Source organism: Aphis gossypii, chromosome 1, assembly GCF_020184175.1.
Source record: "Aphis gossypii isolate Hap1 chromosome 1, ASM2018417v2, whole genome shotgun sequence".
Classification (NCBI taxonomy): domain Eukaryota; kingdom Metazoa; phylum Arthropoda; class Insecta; order Hemiptera; family Aphididae; genus Aphis; species Aphis gossypii.
Genome location: NC_065530.1, coordinates 65,795,198 through 65,812,584, shown reverse-complemented (window position 1 = coordinate 65,812,584; position 17,387 = coordinate 65,795,198). Strand labels below are relative to the sequence as shown.

The window sequence follows — 17,387 nt, the reverse complement described above, 5'->3', positions numbered from 1 at the left end:
CTTTTTAAATAAAATTGAAAATCAAAAATGTGGTGCAAATCCATCCTTAAATTTTTAACACCCTCTTGTGTTTCTTTCCATACAGATTGTAATAGAAATATATAACATATGTTTTTAAACAACTAAGTATTTAATATTTCTGATTATCAATTTTATTTAAAAAGTTTTATAGAACTGATACTTGATGTTAAGGTGGTATCTATTTTATCGATACCTATCGATTTTTATTTTTTTTTTTTATTATTTCAAAACAGATATTTGAATTGGTACGAATATCAAGTTCTATATGAGCCTATCCATAATCCATATAATTAAAATAATACTCAATCACGTTACAGTCGATGAATCGTAAATCACAGACCGTGTTTTTGAGTAATTGAAAAGCAATGAAAAAAAAATATAATGTATTTTTAAAATCTGAATAAAAAGTTTCGTGTATATTCTTTCGATTATCCGCCCTCGTAGATTATAATATATTATGTTATGATGGTCGTTTGTTAAGGGTGAACATGTTCCTTAGGGTCCTTGCTATCTTTAACCGACCGATAAATACGGGTATACCAAAGTTGTCACACTTGACCTGAATCTGGATATTTCTCTGGATCTGGCATCTAATGCGCGTAAATCCGATTGTATTCCCGAGTGGCATAGTGGTAAAACAATATTAGCCTCAAATACAAATAAGCCAAGTTGACTATAAAACTACTGTATAGACGTTATATTATATAAATACTATATATAATATTGTTCACAGTACACATGATAGCACAGGTCAATAAAAAATTATTGTATCTGTTAATATTTTGAACCATTATTATATCTACAATATAAGTTATTTAAACTCAAATCATATTTATTAAAATCTACTGTATAAAAAAATCTGAAATCAGCCGATTTCCGTCTTGATATAAATTGAAATTAATGGTCGTATTCTTAGTAAAAACATCTATTCAATCAATCAATAAAAAATAATAATAACATATTATACATTAACCTACCTATTTAATAGATTATCATATACATATATGTAATATTTTCTTACACTAAAAATTGTTTTTAAAAATTACTTTTGTTTTAATAATATATTATGGAAAGTACAGAATATAGACATTATCAGTCAAAGTCAATGCATTAGACAACTAAAGCTAAATTAATTTCTATGGGCAATATTTCATTACTGTTGCAAATAGAGTTGGTAAACTTTGAATATGGTTAAAATTTAAAATATTAAATATTTATTTACGTTAACAAATTTTTTTTTTTACAATATGATCAAAAGTTTAAATATGAATTTTAGAATGTATTGGTTTTTTCAAAGAACCAATACAACGAACTTCTTTGTAAAGAACAAAATAACTGTAGGCCGGCTGGACTAATTTTTATGAAATTGTTTGTGTAGTTTAAGAAGGTCCCTGGTGATAGTTTAGATTCACGATTTGACCCGTAGGCAGAGATGAGAATGAGTTCTATTAAAATGTTGGAATGGAATTATCTTAAATAATGCATGTGTGAATCTTAAATGGCAATAATCACAAGATCGTCAAATATTTTCATTTTTCTAATGAAAGAACACAATATGGACCAAATTCTAAGCATAATTTTATGAATCCAACTTCCATCCAGAATAAAATATGAGTGTATCAGTAACGCCTTAGGGTATGTCTAGAAAAATAAAATTTTAATTTAATACCAAAAATTGGCAGCACAAATTTTTCGCTAGCAAATTCGGGCTTAATACAATTAGAAGAATTGTCAATATTGTACTAACTTAAATTTTTAAAATAATGACTACCTAAGACAATCTAAAAAAAAAATTAACAATTTGCCATTGAATTTATAGATTATCTAGATACAACGATTTGAACTTTTAAAATAATTAGTAGATAAACATAATATAAAGGTATTAAAGGAGTGCCATGTCATCAGTGAACGACGAGTATAAATAAAAAATTGAACAAAGTTTGAACCACTTAAGATACGTAATTGTAATGGGCAACGAAGCTCATGAGGGTAACTACTATGTTGGTTGCTATCATATAAACTTAGAAATCAATTTAAACATCTCTACTCTCTATCGTAAAAAAAAAAGAATAATATAGTTTATATAAATAAATATTATAAAATAGATAGAAACATTGAAGTGTACTTTAAAAAAAAAAATATTTGACACCGTCCAACTTTGGGAAAAATATTTTTTTGAGAATGCTGTTTTAAAATGATAAAAATAAATTGAACGGACAACGCTAAGTGTGAAACACTATGAACAGCAATGGAAACTTGATACGTTAAAAATATCGTCTATACATCAAATCAGAAAACCAAAAATAAAATTTATTCACACACATTACACTATATTATATTAGAACAAATCAACTAAATTTAACAAAGATGCATTTCATACTGGTAACGAAATACATGGGGACAACTAGTTAAGTAATTATTATATTGAATATAACATGCTGTAATGATATATTATGTTTTTTCAAATTTTGAGATATGAACAACTGTCGATTTGAACGAAGAATGGACTATAAGTCCATTCTTGACTAAAACTCTATGTTTGATACCGCTTAAATTATTAAATATAAATGTTCATAACTACACCAAATTCAAATCGCGCTAATGATAAACAAAAACAATGTGTAAGACTTAAGTAATTCTATTGCCTGATCAAGAAAAAATTAGATAGGTAGTGTAATTACGAAAATTCGAAAAATAATACAATAATTAAAAGATTTCTTTAAATAAAAATCATTTAAAATTCATAAAATTCTCATACGGTTCTCGAAAATCTATTAATATACAATTATATACATTACGTTTAAAATAATATGCAAAAAACGAATTGTTTTATTTAATTAAGAATAAGCCAATTTTGGACATATGTGAAAACCAATTATTTTGAACTAAAAAAAAAAAAACCCAGCACTAATTACAAAAAAAAATACTGGGCATGTTTTACTTTTAACCTTCTAAAGTACCAACTAGATCCTACTTGCTACCCAAAACCATATTTTTACAACATCAAAAGGTGCAGATGACAAATAAACAAAAATAAATAAATAAAAACACACATTATAAAAAATTACACACTAACCGAAAAAAGTGTACATTCATTTTTATTGACATTTTAATCTAACTTTTATAGATTGATTAAGCGATAATCAATAATTGGTAACATATCAATGATTATCATAAATAAATAATTATTTCACACTTGTTTTTAAAATATAATCTAATTTAATATAACAATTTTAGTTTAAAGAATAAAATAAGAAAATATATCAAACATTTGAAATATGTATTAACTTAAACAATATAATATATATATATATATGTGTGTGTGTGTGTGTGTGTAAGTACCTATTCGTTTACAAGTTTTTATAAACATTTGTGATCTAATTAAATTCACCAACGCTTAATCATTATAATCGAACTTCAATTGCAATAAAATTGTTGTATAGCATTATTAAAATAAACAATCAAGTAACAAAAGCTTATTAAATCTAAAAATTTAAGTGTTGAAAGACTATTTATACATTATTACAATTAACAGACATTTCAATATTTTATTTAGTATTGTAATATTTTATTGTAGTGCATTGAAGTACATTGATAATAATTAATTTTGCATTTTTGCATATCATAAAATACATTATTGCAAATAATAGTTGGTATTGAACCGAGTCAAATTCAATCTAACTTCTTATTTATATAATCAATTTTCAAAATAAATTTGTACATTGTATACAATTTTAAAATTATAACTGCTGAAAATGAAGATCGAATATTTAACTTTTTTGATAAATTAGAATGTTTAATAATATAGTTAAAAAATAAAAATATTTTTTAACCTTGTGACATCCGATGACAAAACATTTAAATATTAAATAAACAACTTTATTTTATATACCTACTTAAACTTTTATTAGTATTCAAATTAGTCGTTGAAATATAGTATTCTTAATTCATACATATTTTAAAATATTATGTCTTATATTTGGTTTGTGCTTTTAAATTATAATGTAAGTCATTTTTCAAAAAAAGTTCTGATTGCTAAAGTACAATATTAAGTATGTACATATTATAGTTATTCGTTTAATTAAAAGATTATGACAGTCTGCGTTGGAGTGTAATTATAGAACTTTGTTCACAATTATAAAAGTTTTATGTTAATTGTTTCATTTTCCAAAACTCGATATAGACTGTTCTTCAGTTTTGTTTTCATCTCTGATATCAGCTTGAATCAACAACCATTTACCTAAGTATTTAAATGCGTCTTGACGATGTCTTTTTGACACGAGGTACAAACCCTCAATTAAAAGTTGTCCCAGTGATACTTTGGTTTCTTCAAATATCAGTTCCATGGCTTCTTTGTATGCTGACTCATTACTAATTTGCTTTTCAGTCATGTAGTTACCTAGATAATTCAAAACTGCAATAAACATTTGTTAATACTACTAATATGAGAGTGTAAATGTACGTGATTTGTTTTGACGAATTATTCGAGTCATGACATCAGTGTTTAATGACCCCGTGGACGACGAATCAACTATTTTAGAATCATCTAAAATACAATATTTAATTCACGAATTGTACTAATATCAAAATGTTGTAACTATATTACTGCTGTCACTAAAATCTTCGAAATTAAAATGCTTCATAAAAGCCACGTCGTTCCATATCTTTTCTGAAGAAGATTTGGAAGTGGACACAACGGAGTTCAATGAAGCTTCTTTTTCTTCACGAGATTCTCTGTACCCAATTAAAAATTAAATTAAATTATTATATTAACATGACAATATATTATACATACTACTATCAAGGCTTATATGTCCCTAATAACATAATTTTAATACCTAATAAATATTATATATTTAAATTAAATAGAATAATAAAAATATGTATTATCCATTTCATTGAGTTCATTTTAATGAATATAAAAAATTATAAAAAATGAATGTATTTAAAAAAAAAATGGTAAGCAAGTGAATAATGCTTTGCTGCATATTAGGTATTGACTAATAATTCACTCTTAAGTTTATATTAAATGTAATAATATCAACGATTAATCATTGTATACGAAAAAACGATTCTGAACAGAAACGGCGTATTAGCCTATATTATTAAGTATATTATTCCGAATATTTCGTTTTATTATTATTTTTTTTTTTTTTAGTTTGATGTAGCTAATAAAGTCATTTATTTTACTTTTGATATTACAGTAGGTTGATTTAATTTTTAACCATAAGTATTACATTTATTATTATTTAATTATAATAATAATATATATTTATTTCATATCATATCAACTTTGTATAACTCAAAATGTAATAACATTGTTTTGTAAGTACCGTATAACAGTAAAATTAGAAAATAATATCTGAAAACAAATAAAAAACGTTATTGCGTATAGTAAAATCTATAATAATAAAATGTATGTAAAAGTTTTAAGTTCCTATGAATAATGTTTTTAATTGTAACAAAACAATTAACATTGTTATCTATTATTTATATAGGTAATTAAGTTTAAATTTAACTTAAAATGTCTTTAAAAAATAATGTCTTTAGGTTTTATGATTTTAGTATAAATTATTTATAAAGAATATTGTATTACATTTTCAAAACTTAGATATACAAATTAAAGTGAATGAATTTCTAAGTACATTGTACAATAATCGTAATTTTTCGATTTTGACAGATTTAATCAAAATTCTAACTTGAAGTACATATAAAAAAATGTGTCTGTGTATTTCTACGAAAAAAAAGTAAAGAAAAAACTAAAAGTATTGAAAATTTCTCATGTCTATAAATAGCTCAAAAGTAGATGAATTATTTTGAAAATTTTACCGTAAATAAAAAACGATAATATAAACATTTAGTGAAAATATATTTTTATGTCTAAGGTTATTCGTTTTTAAGTTATACAAATAAAAATAAAAACGATTTTATCAAACAATAGATTTGCGTAATATCCACGTTTATCGTTTTTTTCATTCACGATTATAAATTTACTTTTGGAAATTTTTACTTTTGACCGCTTTAAATAAATCTAATTTTCTACTAGAAATTACCCCTCCCCCTTTTTTTTAAAAAAAAATCGCTCAGGAAATCTAAAATAATACGGTAAAGCATTTATACTTGTAAGAATACGATTCGCATTCATCTTCTTCGTCTTCTTCGTCTTCTTCATTACAAATACAGTCGCTCTGTTCAACTTTTAATGATTTGTTTGACTTATCAACATTAGAAATTCTAGATGATAGCTGTGGTCCAAAATCATTTACTAAATCGCTACTTGTTTCAGAAAACATATTAGATTCGTTCTGCATTTTACTATCAAAACTGCAAGATGCCTCGGACAATTCTTTGTCATTTTGATTCTCTAAAATGCTTTCATTTATGCTTTCCTGATTGTTTTCTAATTCTTTCTCTTCTGTTTCGAATATCTGGACACTACTAAGTGACTCATTAGGAAGGTATAAGTCTCGTTTTTCTTCGACATAATCGTTTTCTTCAGTTTCTTGGTCGGTAATTTCTTGTATGTTATCTAGATATTCAATTGATTCTGATTCATTTACAGTTTTACCTAATATATTTTCTGACTCCGTATTTAACGGAATACTATTATCGTTAACCATTGAATTTATTATAGAATTTGTCGATGTATAAAATGGTGTTTTCGACCATTCTGGTGATGTAAATATCTTTATTATTTCTAAATCCTGCTGTGTAAGATTTCTAGTATTCTTATTATTCCTGAATTCTTTTTTATTTGTTATTTCTTTTGGATATTGTGGTAATATTTTAGCAGATATTATCTTTTTGTGCTCTTTAGTACTTAATTCTTCGTGACCGTTTAGTTCTCTCTTTAAACCCGATGTCGAATTGTATACGCTTTTGTAACTGGAGCGATTCTGTTTGACATTTTTATCTGCATTTGATGATGAAGATTTATATAATAGCTGTTTTTGTATTGTTTTTTGAATCATAGTTTATTTAAAACACAATTTTTTTCAACAAAACATACAGAAAACTAAACTAAAAATGTAGTTTTCAGTATAAATAGTTTCCTAGCAATATATGTTACTTACTAGTTTTTAGTATTACGTATAGTCTTAATCAACATAAAACTATACATAATATTATTATACTGTCATGTTTCTTTATTATAACGTGAACAAATACTTTCAGACTGATTATCATTCATTGGTCGTTTGTAAAACTGGCATAATATGAGGTTCGCATTTGATATTATTTTAGTGCATTTCTTTCATCAAAAAGTGAAAGTTATAAAAACGTAGACACATTTTGGATATAAATATATTATAGCTGTATAAGTCCTACAATAAATTCATATATTATTATGACGTATGCACTATTGTACCTTAAGCTTGGGACATATTACGCCATTCGAAGATGAAACAAAATAAAATCATAATTTATTATATAATTTACTAAAATTCAATATCATTTCGATTTGATACATATAAATGAAATGAATACATACACCAGTTAGTAATGAAATATAATATATGTTTATTAATATTTCAAAACAACTATTTTATACTGTATAATTAATTATCTAAATATGATAAACTAAAAACTAGACGTTTCCTGTATACGTTAATCAGATTTAATAATTTTTAGAACAAAGATACAATTTTCATTAAAATTTGCATTACATTTTAACTGCAAGAATAAAATAAAATTATTTATAAAAAAAAATAACTTCCCATACAATAACGTTCATAATTATCATAATATTTTTAATTTATTTATCCCGTAACAAAAATTGGGTATAATATTTTATTTTTAACACAGTTATGAAAATATAGTTTAATTCATCATTAATGTACTTAAAAGTATACATACCAAGATAAAATTGTTAATATATAATATCTTTCCGGTGATTTGGTATAAAATAAAAAATATTACATTTTTAAAAAAAAAGTGCTAAAATAAAACTCAACTGCATTATTTTTTTTTTTTGTAATCAAATATGCTTTCTTATTCTTATCGAATGTATTTATTGATCACGGTTTAACAAGAAAATTATATTACCTGATGTGGTCATCGTATTGGTGGTTAAATTGAAATACAATTTTTATTTTTATTTTTATCGTGCAAATTAATTCAAGTAAATTAATTTAATTTTATATTTTTATTTTTTAGATAATTAAGTTTTAAATCTACAACTACCAATTTTAAGTAAAAATATTTAAATAAATTGAATAAATATTTTTATTCCAGAGCTCGTTTTAAATGAATATTCAGTACCAACGATTTTTGATAAAAAAATTCGTTTTTAATATTTATTTATTTCATCGATACTATTCAAAATATAGCTCATTAAATTAAATATATGTTTGATAGTATAATTATTGTAGTTAATAATATATTGAGGAAGCGTTCGAAACGGCGTACGCCCGACTGCCTGTTAGGTATTTCGATTATCCATTATTTATTTTATTCGTTTTGTATAATATAATTTTAAACAGAATCTTTGTGCTCGTATACCTATTATAAATAGTGCAAGTAATGTTGTGTGATACAAATAAATTATTAATTATATAACACGTACATTCTTGGTATACATTTGTTTTTAATTCGCTCAAGGCTAACGTAAACTCGAGTAGATTAATGAAATACCTCCCTCGTGTGTACCTATACTACACTATGAACAAAAAAAAAAAAAACGAGTTGGTGTTCGATCGGTAGAGGTCGTATCATATTTTTTGCGATGGACAATGGGTGGAGAAAACGTACGGTGGCTATTTAACCACGAATCAATTCCGTTCCATTGCCGATGAAGACGTTCAACTTGGTCGTACGCACATCAAATAGAGACATCATAATGAACCACTTCAAAGTATTCACTGTGAGTATATTAATATTTAAGATCATAACAAATTATCTCACTAGCTGATTATTAAAAAAAATTATTAATATTCGATATGATTTAATAAAAACATCACTTTAATTCTATCTCATTTTAATTTATCGAACCAACATTTTTTTTATATGTATATACACACCTTATGTCAAGGCTTTTGAACTTTCCTCATTTCGAAGGTTACTTATATTAAATTAATTTTTAGTGGTTTATAATATTATGTATTATTCAAATTAAATCTCTGAGGTATTTATTGTTCTCAGACATCATTTCCAATATGGCAATATATAAATATATTTTGTTATGAATAAAACAATAAATGAACAAATGATTGTTATATTTGTTATTATACTTTTCGACATTATAAATCCAAAACGTTTTAATTTTACAAAGGTACATATTTTTATTCAATTTCTATGGATTATAAATATTTCAGTATTCAATTTAAGTACCTATAATATTTACGTAAGTCCGAGTATATTTATGAACTACATAATATTCAGTGTAATGGGGCGTACGGATAGTATAAAAATAATACGAATGATATTATTTCAATGAATACTATCAATTTACCGACTTTTTTTCAGTTTTTACATTAATTTATCGAGTTTTGAATATAGAACCAAAGTGATGGATTAATCTTAACACTGACGATACCGTGATCTTCATATGCTTATTTTAATATAATATCGAATCACTGTACGGATCATATTTTTTTGTTATTAATTTTTTGTATTATACACACGTTTCAATTCAGCAAACAAACACGAGGTGAACTTCACCCTTTTTATTCATAAAAGGTTTTATTAATGTAAAACTATAAACTTAACTCAAAATTTTCAAAATATAATATATTATCGAATTTAAAATAAAATTTCACAAATTATAATATGAATTATTATCAATCAAAACAATCTTGTAAATAACATAAAAGAGGTAGTTGTACACTATTATGTACGAAATATTATATCTTACCTATATTGTGAGTTGTGACTCAGATAATGTTTTAATGTTATAATATTTAACTCGTGGTGCAGGTTAGATCACTTTAGATATTTAATACGGTCAAGACGCATTTATGCTTAAGATAATAAAAATGGTATAAAGCTCACGATAAAAGAGGAAGGATGATGTTCTTATTTAAATACAACCCTGATTACGATAACGACTTTCGTACTCACTACCCCCATAACAAATTTCGTATTACATACACGAAAATAGGCACAACAGCACACGCTTTATGGCACGTGTTTCATTTTTATATATATCGTCATTATACACCGTGCGTAAATACATGGTATGGTTGAGTAAATGGCGGACATTGGACAACATTTTTCTGACCCCACAGACGAGAAATTAATTGTTTAGATTATATTAATATTATTATTACGTTGAGGTTTTCATTAAAGTTTTAATTTTCCTTTTAATTTATGCGTGTATAAACATAAATATTAAATTTTAATGACACCCACCCGAAGGTTAAACTTCGTGAATTTCTAATGCGCCCCGCTAAAAATATTATAATCAATGACGCTTATAGTACACGGGGTTTAGCCGACATAATATCATATTTTTTTTTTTTTTTTGACCCTACGTAGCAATTTACCGAACGACGTTAGTCGTAGGAATCGCCCTGTTATGATGCGAACACCCTTTTCACGAGTTGTTTTTGTTGTTGTTAATCGCAGGCGCTAGCGGCATTCTGCGCGTGCGGAGCACTGGCCGCCCCGGCCGGTCACCACACGGTCATACCGATCCTGAAGCAGGTGAACCGGCAGAACGAGGACGGTTCGTACAGTTACGGTTACGAGAACGCCGACGGCACGTACAAGATCGAGACCAAGTATCCGACGGGAGAGGTGTACGGCAAGTACGGTTACGTGGACGAGACGGGCAAGCTGAGGACCGTCGAGTACGGCGCGTCCGCTCGCGGCTTCGAGCCGGTCGGCACCGACATCACCGTGCCGCCGCCCGTCCTGGGCGTTGACTCCAACGACCTGCACAAGGACCAGTCGTCGTCGTCGCAGGACGACTACGACGACGGACAGTACCGCGAGGACCCGAGCGTGTACTACAAGACGTCGTCGTCGGACGGCGGCCAACAACAGATGCAGCTCAGCCACCAGCAACAGCAACAGCACCACCAGCAGCAACTGCAACTCCACCAACAGCAACAGCAGCAGCAACTGCGATCCCTGCAGCAGGCGGCACCCATCGCGCCCAGGCAACAGCCGCAGCAGCAGTGGTTCTCCAGCGGTCCGCAACAGAAGTTCCAGTCCCATCCGTCCGTGCACAACTTCGATCCCGCGTCCGGATCGTTCTCCATCTCGTACACGGGAAAGTAACCGCGACCGTCGTCGGTTTAACGTCGAATAGAGTATATTAATATTGTACTTATTATTATTATTATTATTATTTGTACGATGATTTTTCCACTATTATTATATTATAAGTTTTTTATAAGTTTTTTTATATATAAAAATCAATAAAAAAAAAAATCTCTGTTATCTTATTTGCGAGTTGTCATATTATTATGTTTGTTGCAGCGTTCGTTTTATCGTTCGCATGTAATATTATTATGGTAATAATCCGATCGCCAATCCCATGGAATACCCGACTACACCAACTAAACTATACCGCGTTTATTTATGACGTCGACGTCGGCCAGTACAGAGCATAATAAAAATTATAAATTATTTTGAAGCCTGGTACACTACTGTACCATGTCGTGTCGAGTTTGGTATATTCACCACGTAGGCAAAACAAAGTGTTGGTAACGAGCATCACCAACAATTCGAATGATTACATTGTATTCAACTCTGCACGGCGATGTGGACTTAATACACTTGAACGCTCGCAATCCTCTGACGACAATAATGTGCTAGCTAGTAGACCAGGAACTGACGCACGCGTTAAAGGCGTAGTCAGTTTTTAAACCGTTTGGTCGTTTGCCTTGATAAGCCTTGTTCGGCAAATCGAAAATAATAAAATATGCAAAAAAAAAATTATCTTTAACCACAAGACTGAACGTATTTTCCCCAGGGCGTTTCGGCATTGAAACGAAAGCGCGGACAACACCCATCCTTGACATTCACCACGAACGTTCCAAAACTATATAGTACATTAGTACGTATATAATATATAATATTATTATTATTATTATCATCATCATCATCATCCTCATCATTGCGTTATAAATAGGAGACGTAAATCTTTATATAAATGGATTTTAAACGGTAGTGATTATAGTGTTGTTATTTTTTTTTTTTTTTGCATTAAATATATAGTCGTTCCTCGAAGAGACGAAAACAACTCGTTTTATTGCAGGGGGTTTGTGGTGAAAGGCGAAGAACAAATATCATCGCATCTGACGGCCTTGGCATCACCCTTAAATGTCCGTTGGAGGGGCTATTCGTTTAAGACCTTTTAAGTGTAGATATTACAATTATTCGTCAGTTTATTGCAAGAGAACAACCAGAACCATGATGCTAGTCAGATCAGTGGTAAGTACGATATACCAATATTATTTTAAGTTATAGTAGTTATCTCGTAACAATCTATTTATATTATATAGCTGCTCAGTATACAAGGTATTGATTTAATTTTTGACAATATTAAACGACGTGGTTATCTAAATATAGGTATTTACCTAATACTAAATAGGTACGTACTGCAAATCGTCACAATGACTTATTAAGTTTCGTTATTTTCTATGGTTCATGACCGATGGTAAGGAATAAACAACAGATACATCTATTTATCAATTTTTTTATTTTAAGTTTTAATGTTTGTATTGTAATACATTGTATAGGTACGATTTTTTTTCTTCATACACTCTGGCGTGTTAGTACCTACCTACGTGAAACGGTTTTAATAATATTTTTGCTTACGCTAAATACATAATGTACCTATAATATTTCATATAAATTAAAATCAAATGAAAAACTACCACCTAACAAAATGTGATTGAAAACGAAATAGTGTGATAAATTTGTTACATCAAAAATTTAACTGAAAAATCAGAGAAGTTATTCGGTACATATCTGATGATTTTCATGTTATATTAATTTTCCGACAAGCGTCTCGTGGTCGCATTTGACAAAAAGCGTCCTAAGGCTCGTTGTGGGTTATCCACCTCGATCGTCATTGTTTTGAAAATCCCAGCGGTGTATGACCTCGCTATCGTCTGATTCTCACGATCAGACAATTGTGAAATTAATCAACAGGTGTGCATACGCACGGGAGGTCCGACCTGGCGCCTGTGCACTATAATCGGCAGCACGTATAACGTCAGCCGCGTATTATATAATAATATATAGATGAGCCATCCTTTTGTATCGGAAATAATGAATAACGCACTGGCAATAGATTTTTTTTTAAACATTTTATTTTTTTTCAATTTGTAGATAATTGTGCTGTTGGGCGTATGCACATGCTACGGTCAAAATGCCGAAGACTACAATGAGGGTAACGACCAATCAGTAGTATCGGCGCGGAAAAGTCAAGATGTATCCATACTTAAACAAATCCACAGGTAATCGCGTGTGCTTGACATATTATAACATTATAAAAATATAAATTAACGTTTATGAGCATTTTTCTTAAAAATTAATTCAAAAGTACCTAAACGGGTGGTGGTACGTAATTCGTATCGAGTATGTTCATAGTATTACAAATTAACACATAGTATATATATATATTATAATATATATTATTCTACAAGAGATCGTTTCTCGCGTAGCTCATGTATTTTATTCGGTATGAAAAAAGACAAATTTTAATTTAACATTTTTAACGGTTTCATCCCTTTTAACGATCACATTTTTTTATAATATATATTTTACTCATTCAGTATAATGAAAAAAAAATTACATAATACTAATAGTCATTAGTTTTTATATGGTTTAAACGAGCTAAGTTGCTTTTTAATTGATACAAACTGTATATTATTAGAAAATACGAAAATGATATCGAATATATTGTAAAATTGTATCTCTTTTACTATAGTAAAATAATTTTCTACTCTTGTCAAAATGTTAAAAAGAAATACTCAATATGTAATGTTCAAAAATGAATGCGGTCTAAATATTCGTTGTTTATTGTAACAAATTCTAAAAAAAAAAAAAAAAGTAAATAGTTCATCATTTATAAAGTAAAAGGCTTAAAATTTTAATACTATTTATGGATTACATAAATTAATATGTCTTAACCTTGTATTTAATTTAACGATCTAGTACAACTTTTATAATAATTCTACAAGGTGATAACTTATTACTACATACTATTTGCATACCTGCCTATTATTTATTTCACTTTAAACAAACTAATCGCTATTTAAAATATATGGAACGTTCATTATACATAGTAATTGACTTACTAAATAATTCTTATTTATTTATTACATAATAATTTGTTTATTAGTTAAGTTTTCTAAACGAAGCGGAAATCGTGAATTTTTGTTTACGTAATGATTCATAACTAATTTAGTTTTGTATAAATAACTAAGATGACAACATCATCACTTGTCTATAAACGGTAAAATATTTGGAGCTCAACTTGTTTTTGATCATTGAGGTCGGGATTTAACAAATATTATAGACGAATCCATTATCATAAAATTAATATATCTTCAAATAGTATATAATTAATTAAGTTTTATCAACATTTAAATTACTAAGTATGCGATTTTTAAGATTCATATTTACCATATTATAATTTTTTATTTAAAATATTATTTTTCAAATAATAGCAACGTTATTTATGTTATAAAAAAAATATGATAAAATATTAGTTATATTTACAATATATTATTATAATTCACGAATACACGATACTCTGAAATATTGTGTAAGGGTAATATAATTGATTTTAGATTGTCTGTCCCTTATTATGCTTTGTGTTTTAAAATTTAATAATTACATTTCGATATTATAGGATATTATGAATTTATGAATATTCATATCGTGTTTAATCAACTGATACAGTACTCATTTATATTAGTTCGAGGAATAGGTTATAATCATAAAGATTCAAAGTCTAGACGGTTTAGAAAAGTCAAATTCAGATTATACAACAATAAGAATAAATAAAGCAAATCACCGAAAACCAAATATTTTTGCTCGTTATCATTATAATAACTGTCATTTCTAGTCGTTTATAACCTCGATTAAATGTGCCATGATAGTAATCTATTTATTCACCGTGCTTGTTGTATCGTAAAAATAATATTATTACATAGATATATTCTTCTGCTTGAGATTTACGATGAATATTATAAAAATGCAATGTCTTGCTTACATAAAACATTTTACACGATAATTTTAATTGCACTTCATTAGTTTTTTTTAATATTAAAAAGTATATTTATCAGAAATCGCTAGTGACTAAATTTTAATTTATATTTAATTTACCATCAATAAGACCTAAAGACCTATAATCGTTCGCAAAAAACACTTCATAAAAAAATGCACTTGATACTCGCGAAATGACGCAACGTTTACGAATCTTACATACACGAAATGATCTAATATGTTTCCTGTACGGAAATTATAACCCTGGGAGTTCCGAAACAATGCAATTTTTATGTAAAAGTTATTGGACAAGCTGCTGTGCCGGATATAAAGTTTCACCGAGTAAGAACCGTGCACGAAAATCTGAAAACACACAATAACAATAATAATACGATTATATAATATACGTAAATAACAATTAACAATTATTATTTCGTTTTTTTTTTGTTTAATTATTGAACATTTGTATCACTGCCGCAAGATATACTCATGAGAGTAAATTATCATATTATATTATAACACATAATTTAACATATTATTCCACTCGATTATCCGTGGGTGGATTATCCGTAGTCTTCCATGGACATTTTTTGCATGTAAATAATTTATAATTTTTCATTATACTAATGTATCTTTTATTTTTTATTATAAAATTTAAAATATTTTTGTAATATTATATGAATATTCGAATAAAAATAAAAGTGCTCTAATTTAAGTTTCCTTAATTACTATTTAAAATTATATGATTTAATTTTTTCAATAATTTATGTATACATTTGTATATATAATTATAACATTTTCGTTTGAATTTGAATTTTGCTGATTATTCGTGGATGACAAGCCCCCCTTTTTCGCGGATAATGAAGTGTAAACTGAAGTACATCGGAAGTATTTTAGTGCAAAAGGTTTATTTTGCATGCTATTAGTTTAAGTGAAAAATCAAAAACTAAGTGAGGAGAGGGGCTATAAACATTAAACATGTGTATCTAATTCCTACTTCGGCCCTATATCACGATAATACGTAGGTATGTTAGTAGAAGCCGTTTATTAAATCCGACTCGTACCATAGTGCATTGAAAAAAAACACAAAAAATCTATAAGAAAAGAGCCAAAAATAACAAATTAAAGAGTTATTATTTTTGCGATCAATAAATTCAATAATTTTGTTTTTTTATAAACTTTGCAGACACAACGAAGATGGATCATACACTTACGGGTACGAGGGATCCGACGGATCGTTCAAGATCGAAACCAAAACTGTGACTGGTGAAGTGACGGGCAAATACGGTTACGTGGACGACTCGGGCAAGTTGCGCGTCGTCGAGTACGGTGCCAACAAGTACGGTTTCCAGCCGTCAGGTGAGGGCATAACTGTGCCGTCACCCACGCTGGTAGAATTGCGACCGGATGAGGACGAACAGGACGAGGAATCACGGGTACCGGCTAAGAGACCGTCATCGTCTGTCAAACCTTCGAAACCGCTAGTCCGGAACAACAAAAACAGGCCCGAATCGGACGTAGGTTTATACCGACCACAACAAAAACAACAACAACAACAACAACAACAACCACTACAGCCTCAGCCGATATCGGTCGCTTCCGATTTCGATGACGGTGAATGGACCGCACAGCCTGTGGTCCGACCACAACAGTCAGCACCTTCTCACCGTCCGTCGACTACGGCAACACGTCCGAACAAGGCGATTCCTCCGGTGTCCGGTTCATTCAGGGCCGTGCCGGTAGAGCAGTCGTCGGACTCGGGTCCGTCCGCGTCGTTCCAGTCGGTCCAGGACTTTGGCGGTAGAAGCCAGATGACCGGAAACGAACGTCCGGCCCATACCTCCACCGTCGATAACTCGTACCAAACGTTCGAGGAACACCAAGAACCGCTAACGGAACCGCCGACCTTGTACCGGGCGGTCGCCAAACCCACGGCCAGGCGTACCGGAACCGCGGTAACAAAGCCGTCCAGTAACTACCGCACAGCGCCCAGGCAAATGCGCACAAGCGGCGTTCTCGACCAACTGGCCGAACAGTACGCGCTGCCCGAGTCCCGGTCGCCCGTGTCCCACGACTTTTCGTTCGGATCGGACTCATGAGTGTGACGGAAATCCGTTTCGTTAGGTGTTTGTGTAAATATTTGTGTATATTTAATATGACATTTTTTTTTTAATTGAAAATAAACGACAGTTTTATATATA

At 29.2% G+C, this 17,387-nt stretch overlaps 3 protein-coding genes across 3 annotated transcripts; 2 read left to right on the top strand and 1 right to left on the bottom strand.

Annotated features, from left to right (window-relative positions):
- Window positions 1–4,078: 4,078 nt before the first annotated feature.
- Window positions 4,079–7,077, bottom strand: LOC114119497 (uncharacterized). The gene is made up of 4 exons (XM_050208526.1): window positions 6,142–7,077; window positions 4,628–4,755; window positions 4,484–4,567; window positions 4,079–4,420 (listed from the first exon to the last, which is right to left on the bottom strand). Exons 1-4 carry the CDS (start codon window positions 6,990–6,992, stop codon window positions 4,182–4,184), a joined length of 1,302 nt encoding a protein of 433 aa, XP_050064483.1. The 5' UTR covers window positions 6,993–7,077; the 3' UTR covers window positions 4,079–4,181.
- A 1,645-nt stretch (window positions 7,078–8,722) lies between these two features.
- LOC114119502 (uncharacterized protein DDB_G0283357) lies at window positions 8,723–11,408 on the top strand. The gene is made up of 2 exons (XM_027981077.2): window positions 8,723–8,881; window positions 10,585–11,408. Exons 1-2 carry the CDS (start codon window positions 8,810–8,812, stop codon window positions 11,239–11,241), a joined length of 729 nt encoding a protein of 242 aa, XP_027836878.2. The 5' UTR covers window positions 8,723–8,809; the 3' UTR covers window positions 11,242–11,408.
- An 829-nt stretch (window positions 11,409–12,237) lies between these two features.
- LOC114119499 (uncharacterized) lies at window positions 12,238–17,387 on the top strand. The gene is made up of 3 exons (XM_027981071.2): window positions 12,238–12,399; window positions 13,303–13,430; window positions 16,373–17,387. The coding sequence occupies exons 1-3, from the start codon at window positions 12,289–12,291 to the stop codon at window positions 17,283–17,285; spliced, it is 1,152 nt and encodes a 383-aa protein (XP_027836872.2). The 5' UTR covers window positions 12,238–12,288; the 3' UTR covers window positions 17,286–17,387.